Source organism: Gymnoscopelus braueri (genome assembly GCF_963280865.1).
Source record: "Gymnoscopelus braueri genome assembly, chromosome: 1".
Taxonomy (NCBI): Eukaryota; Metazoa; Chordata; class Actinopteri; order Myctophiformes; family Myctophidae; genus Gymnoscopelus; species Gymnoscopelus braueri.
This window is the reverse complement of record NC_137603.1, coordinates 51,265,044-51,281,683: the sequence shown is the minus strand read 5'-3', so window position 1 is coordinate 51,281,683 and position 16,640 is coordinate 51,265,044. Positions and strand designations below refer to the sequence as shown.

Genomic DNA, 16,640 nt, shown 5'->3' with positions numbered 1-16,640 from the left:
AGCTTAGCCATGGCTAAAGTCTCTAGTCATCCTGTTAGTAATTCAAGGTTCCCACGGTCATGAAATTCCTGGAAATATTTTGAAATTAGAAAAACAATTTTCCAGGCCTGGAAAAGGTTTGGAATTAATCAAATTCTTTGGAAAACGTTTGGTTAACCATAGTTTTTGGCTATTGATTCTGTTCATAAAAAACATGTCCCAAAACATGTCTAACATTACGTGAAATACGTGTGGCCTAATGTATACAGGACGTCATGTGACAAAAAGAATAGATCTACAAGCTAACAACGTGATCCATTTTTAGCTTGTTTGTAGATCTGTTCTTTTTGTCACGTGACACCTTCGCTCAAGTTTGTCTGAGCAGTGATAGCACACTGGAGTAAGAGCCTCATTATTGCACCATATGATTGCTATAGGCCTGTAAATGGGATGAAATACTTTTGGAAAAGTTATGGAAAAGTTTGTTAAAAATGTGTGGGAACCCTGGTAATTATGCTGTCTGTATTGATGCCATATATATTGTAAGCCTGTGTAGGAGCATATCAGCTCACAATGCTGGACTGTCAGGGAACCCTGCATACTTTACCACACCCACTGTGTTATGAAACCTTAAAAAAAAAAAAATCATATTCAATATTATTTCTATAGAATAAGGGACTGCTTGTGGTAGACATAAATACCTGCAGGTAGGTGATTGCACTGAAAAGCAATCACAAGTGTGTGTTCATTTTTATTTATAGTTTATTCCACAAACTGCGGTGGACCCAATGACATGCTAATGTCAATGACACACATCCACTTACCGTACAGCAGATTCCAACTTTTATAGTCAGCTGTGCTGTATGTGTAAGAGGATCCATTTTTTCAACCAGGGCCCTTAACACTCTAACCGCCAGGCCCGTAGCCTACGGGCCGATAAATCCAACTGTAAAGCGCCGATCCCGTAGCCTACGGGCTGTGGTGCTTTTTCCTTTTTTTCGAAAAGAAAAACTTTTTTCAATTTTCTAGTACGGCACATTTCATTGTAACACCACCGGAAATGGAATTATTCAGGATCACGTTTTGCCGATCCCGTAGGCCTTCATTCTAAAGCGCACACTGAAACGCCATTTTCTTCGATTGTAGTTTTTCTCCTCGCTGATCACTGTTTAACATAAACCGTTCTAACTACAACATGGCGGCTCCGTTTGACACGTGGTTTGGACTGGTAGACGCAGGGAGATCTCCGCGATGTTTACAAACAGTGCAGAGCTCAATCTTAAGGATTTTAACGAGGTCTATGGCGACGTGAAAAAAACAAAAAACAACAATAAAACGTTGGCACTGGTGAGTACATTATGAGATTAACCTCTGGCGGTCAATGTGTTAAGAAAAGGACTCTATTTTACCCCCAGATCTTTAGGGCAGTGGTTCCCAAAGTTTTTAGCTTGAGACCCAAAAGACAAATTGGGTGTCTTTCCGAGACCCCAAAATGTAAATTAATTAATTAATTTAAATGTGAAAAGGGGGATATTTGCACGCAATGGGCCGTGGCCCAAAAATGGGTCTCGACCCACTGATTAGGAAGCACACAGACGTTCTTCTACTAAGGTGGCCAGTCCGTTCACCGTTGCTAATGTTAATAGCACTGCTTTAGAATGTGCGTTACAGTCACACACATATACAAACACTGCCAGCGGAGGCAGCCTCTGTAAGGCACCAAACCTTGGCTGCTGTGGCTGAGCGGGTAGAGCTGGAGACAGAGAGGCCTTCTGGGAACAGGCAGGTCGCAGGTTCTCCCCTCGGTCCGCTCCAGGGTTATGTGTCAAAGTGTCCCTGAGCAAGACACTTAACCCACAATACCCTCCCTCCTCTCCCTCCCTATGCACTCATCATGACCATCTGAGCAGCCTGAAACTGAATTTTCCCCGTGGGAGCAATAACGGTGTACCGTTTCGTTGCTCATCCCAGAGCTGTTAAGGGGTTCAGTGTTTTGGACACGATCCTAGGAGGAGCTGGTGATTGAACCAGGAACGTTCCAGTTGTCCGTTCTACCTCCTTAGCTACTGCCACCCCACACAAACATTTGTAAACGTTAAACCAGTATTTCTCAAACTTTATTATGTATTTGGCTGCGGACCCCCATCATCTAAGAAATATTTTGTCAGGGACCTCCAGAAACAAAGATTTGCTTTCAGAAATGTTTTGCTTTAAATTTTTGCTTTAAAGATTTTTCAAAAAATAGCAGATCTACAAGCTCATAGTGCGGCACGAAGTGAGCTTGTATATCTGCTATTTTTGAATAGCCAAAGTATAAAATATGGTTAAAGTGGTTAAGATGATTGTGGCGCTATATTAACAAATTTTGCTGGGGACCCCCTGGTACCCCCCCAAGGACCCCTGGGGGTCCCCGGACCCCACTTTGAGAACCAATGAGTTAACACATTGGGTGCCAGAGGTTTATTAAAATATTATACGTTGAGTGCCTGCATTTCTTCCATCCACTTGCGTTATACGTTTCGTGATGCAGAAGCCCCGACGCGGAAGTGCATGTAAACAAAGCGTGCGTGCGAGACGGCGGAGGGTCCCGACTAACGCCTGGAACAATAATATTTCCAACGCGATCCTCCATTGCAGCGTGATCGCCGATCGGAAACGGCTCGTTTCCACCACATTAAAAAGAAATGGAGATATTAAGCTTTTAGTCAAGGAGATAACATTGAAAACGCCGACCGGAAGGATTTTTGACATGGAGCCTCATCCAGCCTCTTCTTCTCAGAAACTCCTTGGGTGATGTCAAAGTTTCGTTTTAGCGCCCCACGTGGGCCACTCGTATAAAAATAGAATTGGGTCAAAAACGGTCCGGACCGTTTTCGGCACTTCTCGTTTGGACCCTCAAAAACGGTCCGGACCGTTTTTGGCATTCAATGTGTTAAACACACTGCAAAGTGCCTTGCTCAAGGGTGCATTGCACTGTAGGTAGAGATGGTTGTGTACTGTATGTTTACTTTTCCCAGGCTAGGGTTTCACCGGCTCTGCCCGGGGATTGAATCCTCTGTGACCTTTTTTACGCCTAATTTATGCTTTGTTGCCATAAATAATCATGAATTAAACATAAAGCATTAATTAGGCATTGCCCTCCTTCTGGGTTGGGTTTCAGTGACCTGAGAAAGCATAGAGGTGAAACCCAGTCACCTCTTTACATGTTAGGCAAACGTACACACACACACACACACACACACACACACACACACACACACACACACACACACACACACACACACACACACACACACACACACACACACAGCATGGTAATCCTAATGACATCCACTCACTGTCAGTAGCTCCTGGTTTTGCACGATATATATATGATGTATCGGTCATTATATCGGTATCTGCAATATCAGCCTACAAATGCAATATCGGTATCGAACCGACATATAAATAATATATTGGTTTTAGCAGATATTTTATAATATTTATGTTTGAATGTGAAGCTGAAAAGGCCTTTTGTGAAGATGAAGGCTATAGATTCTATCAGTGTTTTCTGAGGAATATTTCAATACTACATTTAAGTTGATATATATGGGCCAACATTTCAATATCGTGTGTCACCTAGTTTTGGAATAAAGAGGCATTGCTTTTTCAAATTCAGTGCTTACCTGCGTCTTCCAGAAAGGACTAAATTTGTACTTTTTTATCTAGATAATAACATCTGTAAATATGTTGATATTGATTATCGATAACGGCCAACAATTTCACATCAGTGCATCCCTATTTTTCTGCTGGCTACACTCAGGCTTGTCCCTGTTTTGTATTGTTTTGTTTGAGCTTTTAATGGCAGAAATAGCAGTTTCTTCTCCCTCCACTGTCTGCCTGCCAAAGGGACGGGAGAGAGCAGCCACTGCAAGCCTGCTATTGCCCTGATTATGTGTTCTACATGGCTGTTTGTGTGTGTCTCTGTTTGTGCATGTACTGTATGCACCACGCACCCACACGCGCACGTGTGTTTGTGTGTGACTGTTTATTTGCTAAGCCACAGGCTTGTGACTTGTGTGTGTGTGTGTGTGTGTGTGTGTACAGACCTGAGTAGTGAAGGGTCAGTGCATGTGGGCAGAGTGACCTGCTAATGTTGACCCTCCATCAGAACATGATGTTGGCCAACATTTCATTCATCATGTCGGAGCACTTTGGGGTCCTGTCACAATTATTACATAATTGCCTATTCGCAAATATTTGAGATGGATATATCGGCATAATTGGCATCACCATGAACGTTTGATAGTATACAATATTAAATGTCATATCTGCCCTGTGCAATGTTTTGTTTACAAAGCCCTAACGGAAATGTAATTGTGTTCCAATATTCAATGCCAAAAACAATTGAATCGTTAATTGCAATCATTTGTGTGACAATTAACCGTCGGGTAAAGTTTCATGACTCTGGAATGAGCGTCAGCTACTCTTATTTGGGTAGTTGGGACATGTTTGTGTGTCCCGAGTTCTTTGCGCATGAATGTTTTTGTAACTTGTTTTCTTTTTACTCCTCCTCCTGACCTGCATGTCAGCAGTTCTTTTGAGAGCCACGACTTTGACCACTTGTGTTCCTCATAAATCACATCTCTGTGATCCTGTCCATTCAGCGGTGTTAGAGAGGAAGGCACAGTGTCTAATTTGAGAGTTATGCCCAGGTCTAATTGCCAAGCAGTGGTTCCCAACTTTTTAAATTTAGATCAAGACCAAAAAGAGAAATTAGACGTTTGCCCGGGACCCAACCTAGTGAAAATGGCAGATCTACAAGCTCACAATGTGTCGCTTCACACCGCACTGTAGATCTGCTATTTTCACTTCTTCTTAAACGCTTTTATTTATTTGTGGACATTTTTTTATTTTATTTATGAAATACTGAATTGTTTGTTAATTAAACTTTAAAAAATCTTTGTAAATAATATATATATACATTTATTTTTTAAATGTAAGAAAAAAGGAGATTTAATTCCGACCCATAAAAATGGGTCCAAGACCCAAACATGGGTCCCAATCCACTGTTTGGGAACCCTTGGTGTAGAGATGGAAGCACAGTGTCTTATTCTAGAGGTACGCCCATGTCTTAATTGCCTAAAAGTCACACGTCTTGCTGACAGCTTGTGAATATAGCACACAGACAAAAGTATACACGGTTGAGTTTTGAGTGGGGCTCAGATTATTTTTCTTTTCAACCGGAGAGGCCTTGTTTGGGAAGCATGATGATTGAGCCAGCAGAGAGCTGATTACAGAACTATTCATGGAGCTGTAAGTGTTTACCAAGGGACGTTTGACCAACCTGAGCACAACGATGGAGGCACCACCCTGCTTTGCATTAATGCATTTGTGTCACTGTAGGCCATTGGTTCTGAAACCTTTTCGTGCCAAGGACCCCCAAATTGATTATGTATGTGGCCTTGGACCCCTGTCTGAAAATGTTTTGTGCCAGGGACCCCCCGGAAGAGAAGATTTATGTTTAAGACATTCAAAACTATTCAAAAGTTTCCAAACACTTTAGATATTTTTCAAGAATCTTGACATTACGATGCAGATGTACAAGCTCACAGCACGGCACAAAGTGACGCACTGTGAGCTTGTAGATCTGCTATTTTTGAATAGCCAACAACATATCAATGGATACACTCGTTAAAATGAATGTGATGCCGTATTAACTACTTTTGCTGGGGACCCCCTGGAAGCCCCCCCAAGGACCCCTGGGGGTCCCTGGAACCAATGCTGTAAGGCCACTGGGATCTGTCCACTACAGTTATGGTCTCTAGCGGCTGTTGCGATTAACACTTTAATTGTGCTTTTGGCATTGAACATTGGGACATATTAATACAAATTTCATTTCTGGCTGGCTTTTAGCCTTCATAAACAAAAGCTCCTGCGGCGCGTTTTGAGCTTGTCGGTCGCCTATTTCCGATATTTTATGAACATGTTTGAACATGTATCGCCATTTTTCAACATGAACGATTATGCCGATTATGTGCAAAAATTATTATCTCATATAATTGCGATCAGGCAATTATGTAATAATTGTGTGACAGGCCTAAATGTTCTCCTACTTTAGGCCACTGTCTGGGAGATGACTGACTTGTACACTCTCCTGTGGTTGGCCAGTAGGAGCTCCCCAGTACAAATACAGGTCTAGATAAGGACGTAGTGCGCTAGTATGACATTTTTACATATTTTAGTCCTTATCTGGAGAGCGGAACTGGTGACGGGCACTCAGGCAGGTCACATGAATTGGTGACGGTGCCAGGCGTCACTGGGGGAAATCCAGCGTGACCCAGTGACGGCGTTAGGCTGCAAGCTGTGTGATGTAACGGGGCCTGACTGGCTGCTTGTGTTTGTGGCCGTGTGACGTGAATGATGGAACTTTACTGGCACCGGTCGGTCCCCTGGCTGTGTGAGGTGCGGCACCACGCTGGGTGGTTTGGTTTTACTGATGGATTGAGGTGCACCACACTGCACCTATTCTTCTCTGCATGTTCCCTCGCGTATCCATCATTTTGTAGTGTAGCCTATTTTTTTTTAACGTGACAATTTTCTGTAAAAACTAAACAAAACATTGCATTCACCCAGCCTCACCGCTGACACTTATCTGTGTTTTTTTCCCCTGTAAATTAATGCCCTACTTGATCATACTACAGCGTCACACAAAAGTATCAAAAGTAGCAGATCTACAAGCCCAAAACGCGTCGCTTCGCGCCGCGTTTTGAGCTTGTAGATCTGCTGCTTTTGCTATTTTTGAATTTGAATCCTGAAAAGTAACAGTATTGGACATATGAGGTTTCCACGCGACAGAGACGATATGCAACGGTAACACCGCCGCGACACAGTGAAGCAGTTACTACTGTACAGATCTGTGAAGAAAGCCATCAGCTTACATACTGCACACATAACGCTTAATGACTAACATGGGAGCGTATTGAAAGCATTGAAAGCATCTGTGCACATGTCTGTAATGGTGAAAAACGCATGAAATTATGTTGAAGGTGTTCTGGGAAGAGTTTGCCTGCCCTGGCATCCATCCATGATCTGCCCTGCCTGCATGCTGAGACTGGGGGTATGGGGGCAAGTTGAAAGAGACCAAGGTGGTTGGAAAAATGCTCCTGCTGGCTTTCTGTAATGTAATTTAATCTAAAGGCAGTTGAGTCGAGGCTATAGGCAAACTTGTATTGCTGCTTGTATTTCAAGTCACAGACACATGGAGTGGCCTTTTTGCTTTCAGTCTGACTGAACGGTTCTACACCAGTTCTACACCATATTTACAGTCAAGTCATATTGTGAGATTATTTTATGCTATATTAACCTATTTAGACCTGTTACACATTATGTTGTTACACCTTTCAAGCCGGGAACACCTCTGTGTCATTGCAGTTGTTGCAATATATAGCAACATTATTAAAATATATACATTTTTGAATAAAGATTTGAAGTGGTTCAGAAAACTTAGGTCAGGAGAATTTAGAAGGCGTTCTTAGAATCGGTCTAAATGGGTTAACAACTTTTCCTGGGGACCCCCTGGAACCCCTACAAGGACCCCTGGAGGTCTCCGGACTCCACTTTGAGAAGCACTGCTGTAGTAGGGTACCCAGTAAACCCTCCCTTAGAGATGTATAAAGTCTACCAACCAGAAGAAGGCAGCCCCTCCGCCTGCAGTAGGAGGCTAGGCAGCGTTTAGTGTCACTTTCCCCTCCTGACATTAGACTACATAACTGCTGATAACCGAATCCATCCTGTATCATTATCACCGTTAGTCTTACTTTCCTGTCAAAGGTCACAGCATGTGTTCAAGCCTGATCTGTACACTTAGCCGCGCGTAGGTGTGGCACGTTGAAAAATAAATGCCGATCTACAAGCGCGCCAACATGTTGCGACGCGACTCGTCGTGAGCTTGTAGATTGGATGTTTTCTGCGCCTGACACCCACGCGCAACTCGAGTATAAAGACGAGCCTTGCGTTGCTAAGTGTGGGGAGGGGGTTGATAGAATGAACAGCTGATTGTGGGCGAACACGGGATAGCAGGCTGGTAGTGGGGATTGGATTTTTAGGGCAAAGGTTATTTGTGTTTTAGGACAGTGGTTCTCAAAGTGGTGTCTGGGGAGGCCCCCAGGGGTTCCTTGAGGGGGTTCCAGGGGGTCCCCAGCTAAATGATTGATAGTTAGGTAGGTACTCCTATATTAGGAACCACATGCACCCTTATGGATCTGTAACTCTGAGAGTGAGAGGGGGTCCTTGAAGTTTGAGAAGCACTGGTTTTAGGAGGTCAGTTTAGCCGCTACACCAGAGAATTTTTGTGTGCACATTTCATACTGTTTTTAAATAATGTGCTAAATAAATAAAATCAAATAAAAGTAACTCTGCCAGCGTACAGTTTGCCTCCAGGGCTCTTACTGTGTGAAGCCCACAAGGCATTTTCCATTTTCACAACACACCCTGGATAATGAAGGCACTTGAACTTCTATCTATGCAAGTCTTTGCTGGTTGTGTGTGTGTGCTGTATTGTGTTGCAGTATAATCCTTATGTATGCCATCCAAGATGCTTTGAATTATAGGTTAAAACATTTAAGTTCCTTCCCTTTTGTGGTGACATCCAAGAGAATCAGGTGAACTTAAGGCACTTTGTTCAGTGGTGTTAAAAAGCCTTTATTGGGTCATGGGCATGGCTTGGCAAAGTTTTAAAAACATAGGTGACAAACGAGGGAAGGAACTTAAATGTTTTAACCTACCACAAATGGAAGGAACTTAAATGTTTTAACCTACCACAAAGGGAAGGAACTTAAATGTTTTAACCTACCACAAAGGGAAGGAACTTAAATGTTTTAACCTAAAATGTAACCCTCTCCAAAGAGCACCTGTTTCAGTTTCTGATAATTACGGACCCACGCAGCGCTTCCTCGTCTCTTAATTCAACTCTGCTTTGAATTATGTTGTATTGGAGATGCTTGGTTCAGAGTCAGATAATCATGTTTACAGAGTTTATCAACTACTGCTTCACATCCATACAGATGTGTATCAGTGTTTAAGTTAATTGAGTGTAAACAATTATTGTAAAGTTAACTCGGATCTACAAATGTATGTATACTGAGGATTTTGTTCTGTGTACATTTAAAGCTGGGACCTGCCCAGTGCAAACCCCCCATATGGTTTACCGGAGTCCCTCAGGGCTCTATACTAGTGTCTTTTCTGTTATTGTGGGGAAAGCTTTCGCTGAAAATAGCCGATCGACAATCTCACAACGTTGCGGCGCGTTGTGAGCTTGTCGGTCTGCTATTTTCTGTGAAAGCTTTCCCCACATTCGAGATGCTGGGGTTTAAGTGGCTAAGATCAGGATAGGGATTCAAACCGGTGACCACCTCATCATCACTAGACTGCATCTTGTTAGGCTGCCTCGTGTCTGTCACAAGTCCTCCTCATTTGGCGTTTATTGCAACTTAACCACTTTAAGCCTGGCGTCCCTATGTTGGGCATAATTACTAATTAATAAGCAAAACCTTTTTTGTAAAAATTGCATTGTGACATGTGAGCTTATTAGACGGGCTATTTTCCCTACTGGTCGTGTGATGATATGAAGAAGATTACATAGCTGACAACATCAATACTCGTCAGACTGCTGAGCTCCCTGTTCTGTAGTTAGCTTATTATGAATTCATGATAATCCCTCTAATTATTCCCTCAACATGTGGCGCTTATTCCCCTCCACACTCCCCTCACACTGCTGTGTTTCTGTGTCGTGTCGCTCAGGCTCCACGAGGAGATCACCGACTTCTACGGCTACATCTCCCCACGGCCGGAGGAGGAGAAGATGAGGCTGGAGGTGGTGGACAGGATCAAGGGAGTCATCCATGACCTGTGGCCCAGCGCTGAGGTGAGATACCACTGTGACACCACCGCCTCTCATACCTGACTGTAGTGGTAACATGAACTGATTAACCACTAAATGATAATAATACATGCAATTCATTTAGCGCTTTTCTAGGCACTCAAACTCGCTTTACAAAACAAAACAAACAAAAATAACGTATTAAGAAAATACTGGTTAAAAGGGTAAAAAAACAAGCAAACTTAATCGTTAAAATTAAAAGGTAAAAATGGGAATTGAAATCAAGTCTGAATAGGACAGGTTTGGGTTTTGAAGGTGGTGAGTTGGGAGTGAGAGGGAGGGGGCTGCAACTGAGAAGGCCCTGTCACCCCAGGTGACAGGACCAAGACAAAGCAACTTCTTTTTTACTTCTCTTATAACTTATCGCCTATAATGAATGACATGCCCAAAATGGAGATTGTTAACAGATTTTATAACATTATTAATTATCAATATATATATATTTTGCACCCGTAGACACTGTCAGTTTGGAAGGGAAACTGGCCTAAGGTCACGAGACAACGAAACAGTGTAGCATATCCTCTTTGGAAACGCAGCACGCACACACACACACACACACACAAACCACATCGCCCACGCTCACTGTAGGTCATGGGTATTCAACAGGGGGTCCTCAGAGTTACTACAGGGCAGGCCGCCAAATCTTTGTGTGATAGGAACTTTTGTTGTTGTTAATGGTCGTTGCTCTTTCAAATTGATTCAGTGCGAACATCAGCTCAGCAGTGTTCAGTTCCGCCCACAGGGGTCTTTAGAATCACAATCATGTTTAATCTTTATATCCTCATCATCCTCACAAGGCAAGCAATTGTGTAACTTATTGTGTAACTTATTAAAAGCCTTCAAGCATTTCATACTACTGTAGGTTTTGATTCAAATTAAAAGCCGTCTAGCATTTCATACTAGGTTTTGTTTCAAATTAAAAGCCTTCTAGCATTTCATACTAGATTTTGGCCTAGTCTAGACTCTAGTTAAACTTGAAGAACAGCCAGAGTAAACCAGCCCTAATCAAATTACCGTGTTATCATGTGTGAGAGCCTGTGATGTGTATAATTTATATACACACACTATAAAATTAAAGTTGTCGTGGGTTTGTCTGTCCGTTTGCTCAAATTATGCCCAAATATGGACACAAATCCATAGGTTGAGATCACATACGTTTGCGCGAATCGGCGTTGTTAGACAAACGTCAGCGCAAAGCACCCAATGTTAGGCAACGGTTTTGTGTGTGACATCAGACCACAGAGCTGGACCAGCGAGAGAGAGCCTATTTCACCAAAGCAATAACCTGAAACCTGAACACGTTGATAGGATGCGTTGTTAGTCCAAATCGAATTTGGAGACTGATTATTTGAATATTTCATCGCTGTCAGGTGGAAACCTCATAGGTCCCAAACTGTAATTTTTCAGGATTCAAATGAAGAAATTGCAAAAGTAGCAGATCTACAAGCTCCAAAGGTGTCACTTCGCGCCGCGTTTCGAGCTTGTGGATCTGGTACTAAAAAACAAACTTACTATATGGAGATAAGAGGTTTATCCCCGACAGCGACGATGTGATAAATTTGAACTCATTCCCCCGTTGCCAAACTGACACAAGACCCTTGGATCCAGTGTCGATGCTTGAGGAGCAAACTGAGAGCCAGCTATAAATAAGTGGGCAAGCATTGCTATGCATACGTCTCTACTACTGTACTGACTGACATGGGGTCTGCTGTAGCCAGCTGGAGTGGAGGTTGGTCCTCTGTTCCAGTGGTTCTCTAACTTTTGAGGCTGTCACCCCCAAAATAATCATATTTAAACTGGGGACCCCCCAAAATAATCATATTTCAACTGGGGACCCCCCAAAATAATCATATTTGAACTGGGGACCCCCCAAAATAATCATATTGGAACTGGTGACCCCCCCAAATTAATCATGTTTGAACTGGTGACCCCCCCCACCCTGACAAGCACTTGCAATTGTAGGAGTTGAGGCATTACATTTAGTTTGACTCTGTTAGACAGATAAATATTGTGAAAATAGCCGATCTACAAGCTTCACAACGCCTTGGCAACACCTTTGCCTCTTTCTCAGGTAATATCTCACAATTTGGTCAATGTTTGACCAGTTTTTTATAGTATAGTTTGTTGATTACCTTTGGTCCATTTGGTTCCTGACTATCAATCATTTGGCTAGGGACCCCCTAGAACCCACTTAACTCATTCAGTGCCACTGGACGTCCGCTAATATAAGCCCTGAGTGCCACTGGACGTCTTAAGACGTTTTTTTTTTAAAATAAATGTTCAGAACCCAAGATATGATGATTTGAAGATTTGCTGCTCCATTCACTCTTTGTTTAACTTCTTACTGAAAAAGGCTGTATCTCGGCTCCTAAGCACTTTTTTTTTACAATGAATTTTGGCGCTCAGAGCCCAAATCCCATAAATAAGCTGGGCACTGAATGAGTTAAGGACCTGTGGGGGTCCCCGGACCCCACTTTGAGAAACACTGCTCTATTCTATTGATCATGCACAGCTCATGCACAGTAGGCAAGAAGAAGCAACATTTGCTTTTCACAGCTGATCCCAGATTCATAGGAACCAAGAGTCTTTTCTGTTTTTATTTGACACTACAGTGAAATGAGACGGGGAAGATAAAACCGTGCAGGTGGTGGTGAGGACCAATAAACGTCACTTTGCTGATGTAGAGAGCACCAATCTCATCTATTAGTTAGACAACAACCATTGTTGATTTTGGCCCCGACTCCATTCGTCTCCTTTTGAAAGGAGAAACGGCCTTCTGGTATGAGAAGATGAGCATGCTTTCCATCTGCCATGGCTGTCTACTCTGTTGTCAAAAATGCTATTGTGATCTTTTTTCCCCAGGATATTAACAATGATATCAATCACAATATTTATACACGCAATGAATGTCCAAAAATATATATCGTTGCTGTCGGGCAGAAACCTCGTATCTCCATATTTGAACCAGTTACCAGTTAATATAGGGTCACAATAGTTTTAACCACTTTATCCATTCATAAGTTGGCTATTCAAAAAAAGCAGATCTGCAAGGTTTTAACTTTTTTGAAGAATCTTGAAAGTGTTTTTCAAGAACATTTTCAGAACATTTTCAGTTAGGTGTTTATTCACGGCCAAATATATATCAATTCGGGGCTCCTTGACATGAAAAGATTTGTGGATGTAGTGAAAGAGGACATAAAGTTAGCTGGTGTGAGAGAAGTGGAGGCAGAGGATAGGGTGAGATGGAGGCAGATGATTCGCTGTGGCGACCCCCTGTAGGGAGCAGCCCCGAAAGGAAAAGAAGAATGCCCTACTTCATCATACAAGAGTCTCTCACAAAAGTAGTGAAAATAGCCGATCTACAAGCTCGCAACGCTTCGCTGTGAGCTTGTAGATCGGCTATTTTCACTATTTTAAAATGTTTCTAAAATAATAATAAAAATTGAACAGTTTTGGACATAGAAGGTTTCAACCCGACAGCAACGATATAGAACCTACATAAATACATCCATTCCTCAGGCTCCTACTAGAACACTACGTTGTCAGCGAGGCAGGTTTTTTTTTTACCACATGAACCCTAGAGTCCCCGCACAATGCGTTGTGAGATTGTAGAGCAGCTATTTTTAGTGAAGATATTTGGTGTATAGGGAGTGGAGAAAACGGCTATATTATATGAACCACTTGAACCCCAGGTTCCATATTCTGGGGGGAATATTAGCCAAAAATAGCCGATGTACAAGCTCACAACGTGTCGCAACACGTTATGAGCTTGTAGATCGGCTATTTTTGGCAAAGAAATTTGGTGTAGAGGGAAAGAAGCAGTCCAAGTACAGAGACAACCCTGGTCCAGTTTACTACGTCTAGAGGGTTTAACAACATGTATTATAGTATATGCATAATTATGAGCTGTTTGAACTTGCAAGATTCCCAAAAATAAGGAAAGAAATGTGTCTAATCTGTTCAATAAGGGACACGTCTTTTAGTTTCCAAATAAGGTACGATTCTGTATTTCAAGGGACGGTTGGCAACACTAGAAAGAACAGGCAGTCTTGCAAATGCAAAAAAAAATTACTACTTATAATGAAACTTCTTCACATAACTGTCAGTAACTGCAAGCAAGAGGTGTGTGTGTGTGTGGGGGGGTGTGCGCGTGTGTATATTTTAAATTGTGTTTTTTTGTTTTGATTGTCACCATCAATGCGTTCTAGGTTTTCAATCCGTGCGGTCAGCGTGTTGTGTGCTGCCCCGCGGGGAATATGCAAGAAGGCTAGATTTACTGTCTACTTTTATGAGCAGTCAAACGGAGGTTAATGACATCTTGCTCACACCTAGGCTAGTAGTATGCGGTTGTTCAGAGAACGGGTGCCAGGTTGTAGGGGTGTTCCCGGCTAGGCCTGCTGTCATAGGCCCGTCCGCTCAGAGTGATGAGAAGCTTGGCAGCAGGCCCTGGCACCGCCGGGAGCCTCGTCACACGCCACGCCCACACAGGTGACTGCTTGGAATTCTGGTATGCTGCTGAGAAGAGAGAAAGAGAGAGCGAGAGAGAGGGGAAGACTAAAGCTGGCTTTACACTACGGGATTCTTTTTGGTCTTAAACGATTTTGAAATCTGGTAGCATCACACGCTACAGGATAATCTTATAAGATTATCCTGTAGTGTAAGGCCAACTTAAGTGTCCTCTACAATTGTCTTAAGTGAGCTCAGAGAAAAAAAGTAGTTTTTTTGTTTTGTATATCGTCGCTGTCGGGCAGAAACCTTGTCCAAAACTCGTACTTTTCAGGAAATAGGGGGAAATTGTAGTTACTTTGTCACAAGCTCTTGTTAATATTATTTTTTGGTTTAATATAACACAGACCATACTCTATGTGAAGACTATAAATTATGGTGTATTTTAAATTTGTGTTTTTAGGATATAAAATGTTTTAGCTGCTCATTTTTTAATGTGAGCTTTTGACTTATTGAGATTGAAGTTTTAAATTGTAACCAGCAAATTAATTCTGTGCTTTTTTCACGGCACCTGTCTTTAAACCTGTGATCATGCTGAAAGGATAATCCCCCAGGATAATCAGGACTATCCTGGGGGGTCTATCAAAGTTATCTTTTGGGTCTAAAGTTAAAAAGTTTGTGAACTGCCAGTTCGTTTCTAAAGCATCCTCTCTACTGTCTACTGTTATCTCCCCCTGCGTCTTATCGATTCATGACATTGGCACCCTAATCAGCAGGTGTCCTGGCTGTCCTCATTCTCACTGGCTGAAGACAGCTGATAGACATGTTTGTTTGTGCTTTCTGTTTTTTGGAAATTGTCACACAAATAATTGTGTTTTGGACATTGGAACATAAAAATTCAGTTTGGCTTTTGACTGATTCGCTGTTCGGCGGATTTTCTTTTCTCACTTCGCTTCTCAGTCTATCGACCAATACGCAACTTGAGGGAATCGGAATATGTATCGGAAGAAAAAAATATATTGGTACCAGTGTTCAGTTTGACAGCAAATATTTATTTAGTTTTAGTCATATTTTAGTCATCTTAAATGTTTTAGTTTTAGTCTAGTTTTAGTTGACTAAATATCATAAGATCTTATTCGACTAAAACTGCAGTTGATTTAGTCAACAAAAATGTATTTCGGTGTGCCATGATGGCGTCGTAATGCCTGATTTACACTTAGCTGCGTGCCAAAAATAGCAGATCTACAAGCTCACTACACGACACAGCGCATCACATTGTGAGCTTGTAGATCGTCTATTTTCGAAGTGTTTTTTTTGATAGATGGTAGTCGCGAACATTTTCGTCATCATTTTTGTAGTCTACGAAATTCTATAAAAATAGGAAAGGTGATATGGCCAAGAAGAGTGGTCTTTTTTGCCCACGCTGTCACTGTCAGGCCCATGCTTGCAGTATGTTTGAGGCATACCAAACTGGCATTGCCACCAGGGTGCCCAGGGCTGTGTGTTGGAGCGTAGTGCCTCTCTATCTCTTCAAGATAAAAAGCACAGTACATCTCCTGGCTGTTCTGTTTCCACTGAGACTCAGACTGCAGTGAGCTTACTGATATCCACTCGGTTGGATAGGTGTTTGATTGATCCGCCTGGACGGCTAGACACCCACCAGGCGGATTACAGAGTGCTCTGAGGCGAACTCACCAGGTAGCGGAAGCGGTCTCAAATGAAGGAAGCCCCGAATCAAGTTCAAGAATGTAATTTGCCTCAAAAGGGAAATCACTTAGATAAATGGTAAATGGTCTGCCTTTCTATAGTGCCTTTAACCATAGAGATTTACAATGTGTGTGTTACAATTACATTAAAGGCATAGTATGTAAATTTGTCCTGTGCTTACATAACAAAACAATAAATATTAGTTTTGACCCTACATTTCCCTCTGTACCAGCAGTTATCAGCCATTGGCGTGTGGTAGTGTGGTGGTGTTTACCTACAGAAAAACACTGCCAACACACACTGCCCTCCTGCTGTATTTTTGGTGTTTACACCGTTTGTTGCGGTTGCCCGAAAATGTCCCTGTCTACCAAAACAAATAGAGAAAAACACCAAAATACAGCGAGAGGGCAGTGTGTCTCTGCAGGTAAACACCACCACACTACTCCAGTGGCTGATGACTGCTGGTATAGAGGGAAATGATGGGTTTGTTTTTGTTATGTAAACACAGGGCAAAGTGGCATACTATGCCTTTAACACACATTCACACAAACAAACAGTGTAGGAGGCAGCGATGCGAGGCACCAACCTG

The 16,640-nt window shown here is 42.3% G+C and overlaps 1 protein-coding gene across 1 annotated transcript in view; it reads left to right on the top strand.

The window, feature by feature from the left end:
• Positions 1–16,640, top strand: part of tent4b (terminal nucleotidyltransferase 4B) — a 53,320-nt gene that overhangs the window by 19,538 nt on the left and 17,142 nt on the right. Inside the window, exon 2 of the mRNA XM_080415873.1 lies at positions 9,760–9,883. Within this exon, the coding sequence (XP_080271999.1) occupies positions 9,760–9,883 (124 nt within the window). The remainder of the gene's footprint in view (positions 1–9,759; positions 9,884–16,640) is intronic.